Source organism: Eriocheir sinensis, chromosome 20, assembly GCF_024679095.1.
Source record: "Eriocheir sinensis breed Jianghai 21 chromosome 20, ASM2467909v1, whole genome shotgun sequence".
Lineage (NCBI taxonomy): Eukaryota > Metazoa > Arthropoda > Malacostraca > Decapoda > Varunidae > Eriocheir > Eriocheir sinensis.
In genome coordinates this window covers 20,994,740-20,997,239 of record NC_066528.1, presented here as the reverse complement: position 1 = coordinate 20,997,239, position 2,500 = coordinate 20,994,740, and the positions used below count along the sequence as shown (strand labels likewise).

General features: G+C 44.4%; 1 protein-coding gene across 10 annotated transcripts in view; it reads left to right on the top strand.

Moving 5' to 3' along the window:
• The window catches only part of LOC127001377 (LIM/homeobox protein Lhx3-like), an 89,270-nt gene that overhangs the window by 74,542 nt on the left and 12,228 nt on the right, over positions 1 to 2,500 (top strand). For all 10 annotated transcript variants that reach the window (XR_007755220.1, XR_007755221.1, XM_050865932.1 and 7 more), the window contains exon 5: positions 2,334 to 2,479. Coding sequence is in view for 8 of the 10 variants with exons in the window: in XM_050865932.1 (XP_050721889.1) it covers positions 2,334 to 2,479 (146 nt within the window). In the remaining 2 variants the exon portion in view is untranslated. The remainder of the gene's footprint in view (positions 1 to 2,333; positions 2,480 to 2,500) is intronic.

Here is a 2,500-nt window from a genome sequence, read left to right as displayed (position 1 = left end):
AGATAAGGATGTGATGTATTAACTCGTTTATACATTGAGAGCAGACCACGAGTGTTTTCCAAGAGGTTACAGGGAACAGGTATAAGACCATGCATACCTTTTATTTTTATTTTGCTTCCGTACCCTTGATAGTGTTATTCCATGGAACTGGCTATTATTATTGCTATTATTATTGTTATTTATTATTACATACAGGGAGAGAAGTGAAGGGAAGGGATTGTGTTGTTTCAGAATATACTGTTTTATTGAGCATTCGTCTTTTTCACATTTTCTACAACTTGTTAATTTCCTCCTCTTCCTCATTCTATTTTTCCTCCTCCTCCTCCTCTTCCTTCTCCTATTCCTCTTCCTCACCTCTTCCTAATTCTTTTCTCCTCTTTCCTTCTTTTTCCTCTCCTCTTCCTCCTTCATATTCTCCTTCCTCCTTTTTTTTCCTCCTTCTATAACTACTATTACTACTATTACTACTACTACTACCACCACTACAACAATTAACCTCCACCACCACAATTGCTCATCGCTGCCTAACCGCAATTCAATCCTCCCCCTTTTCCTCCTCCTCCTCCTCCTCCTCCCCCCCCATTTTCTACCTGTAATTACGAGACATCCAGGTGCGCGAGGGCAGGTGTGCGGGGAGGAGGAGGAGGAGGAGGAGGAGGAGAAGGAGGGGTGAAAGGGAGGTACAGCTCAGGTGGGGTTGAGAGAGAGAGAGAGAGAGAGAGAGAGAGAGAGAGAGAGAGAGAGAGAGAGAGAGAGAGAGAGAGAGAGAGAGAGAGAGAGAGAGAGAGAGAGAGAGAGAGAGAGAGAGAGCAGTTAATCTATCTTTTCGTTAATTGCTTTTTTCCTTCTCTCTTCCTTCCTTCCTTCCTTCTTTCCGTCCTTCCTTCCTTCATTTCCTCTTCTGTCTTCTTTCCTTCCTTCCTTTTTTCCTCCCTTCCCTTCCTTCTTCCTTCCTTCCTTCTTTCCTTCCTTCTTTCCTTCCTTCCTTCTTTTTATCATATTTCTCCTTCACTAAACCTTTCTCTCCCTCGTACCTCACTTTCCCTCCCTTCCTCCTTCTCTCCCTCCCTCCCTCCCTCATTCACTCCATCCACTCACACTCCCTCTCCGCCTCCCTCCCTCCCTCCCTCCCTCACCTTTACCCTCCCTTCCCTTCCTTCCCTCCCTCCCTCCCTTCCTCCTCATCATACTAATGGAGGGAGGAGGAAGAAGGGAGAAAAAAAGTCGCTCGTTGGTTTTTAAATGGCTGTCGAGAGAGAAAGGGAGGAGGAAAAGGGAGAGAAAGAGAAGGGAGAGAAAAAGGGAGGAAAGGAGAAATACAGTAAAGGAAGGGAGAGAGAGAGAGAGAGAGAGAGAGAGAGAGAGAGAGAGAGAGAGAGAGAGAGAGAGAGAGAGAGAGAGAGAGAGAGAGAGAGAGAGAGAGAGAGAGAGAGAGATTATTACGAAATTACTTATCACGGATCTGTCAACTTTCCTCCTCCTCCTCCTCCTCCTCCTCTTCCTCCTCCTCCTCCTCTTCAAAATCCCTCACTCTTGTTTTATATGTATGAATGCATGTATGTATGTATGTATGTACCGTGTGTCTGTGTGTGTGTGTGTGTGTGTGTGTGTGTGTGTAGCCTCCGTTTTTCCTTACCATGTTATGTTATGTGGTGGTGGTGATGGTGGTGGTGATGGTGGTGGTTGCGGAGAAGGAAGGGAGATAGGCAGGGAGAGATAGAACAAATTAGAGGAAGGGAGAGATAGAAGATGGGATAGGAAGGGAAAAAGAAGGAAGAGGAAGAAGGGAGGAGGAGGATGGAGGTAGGAGGAGGAAGAGGTGATGAGGGAGGGAAAGAAAGAGATAGGAGGAGATTTGGAGATAGAAATACGTAGGAGGGAGGAAAGTTACATAAGAGAGGTAGTAGCAGCAGCAGTAATAGTAGTAGTAGTAGTAGTAGTAGTAGTAGTAGTAGTAGTAGTAGCAGTCGTAGTGGTGGTAGTAGTAGTAGTAGTAGAAGTAGTAGTAGTAGTAGTAAAAGAAGTGAGTGTAGAAATATGAGAAGTAGCAGTAGTAGTAGTAGTAGTAGTAGTAGTAGTAGTAGTAGTAGTAGTAGTAGTAGTAGTAATAATAATAATAATAATAATAATAATAATAATAATAATAATAATAATAATAATAATAATAATAATAATAATAATAATAATAATAATAATAATAATAATAATAACAATAATAATAACAATAATAATATTAACAATCAGTCACCAGTTAGTATCCACCTCCTCCGCCTCTCCATAGCCTAAGCCAGCCTAAGACACCCAGCCCTGTAACGAGCGTCTCCCTCCCTCAGGCGCGCCAAGGAGAAGAGGCTCAAAAAGGACGCGGGTCGGACTCGCTGGGGCCAGTACTTCCGCAGCATGAAGGCCGGCGGGCGGGGCGACAAGCGGCGAGGCGGCGACGACGACAAGAGTGACGCCGACATGGACCTAGACTCCCGTGAGTATACTGAAGAAGGCG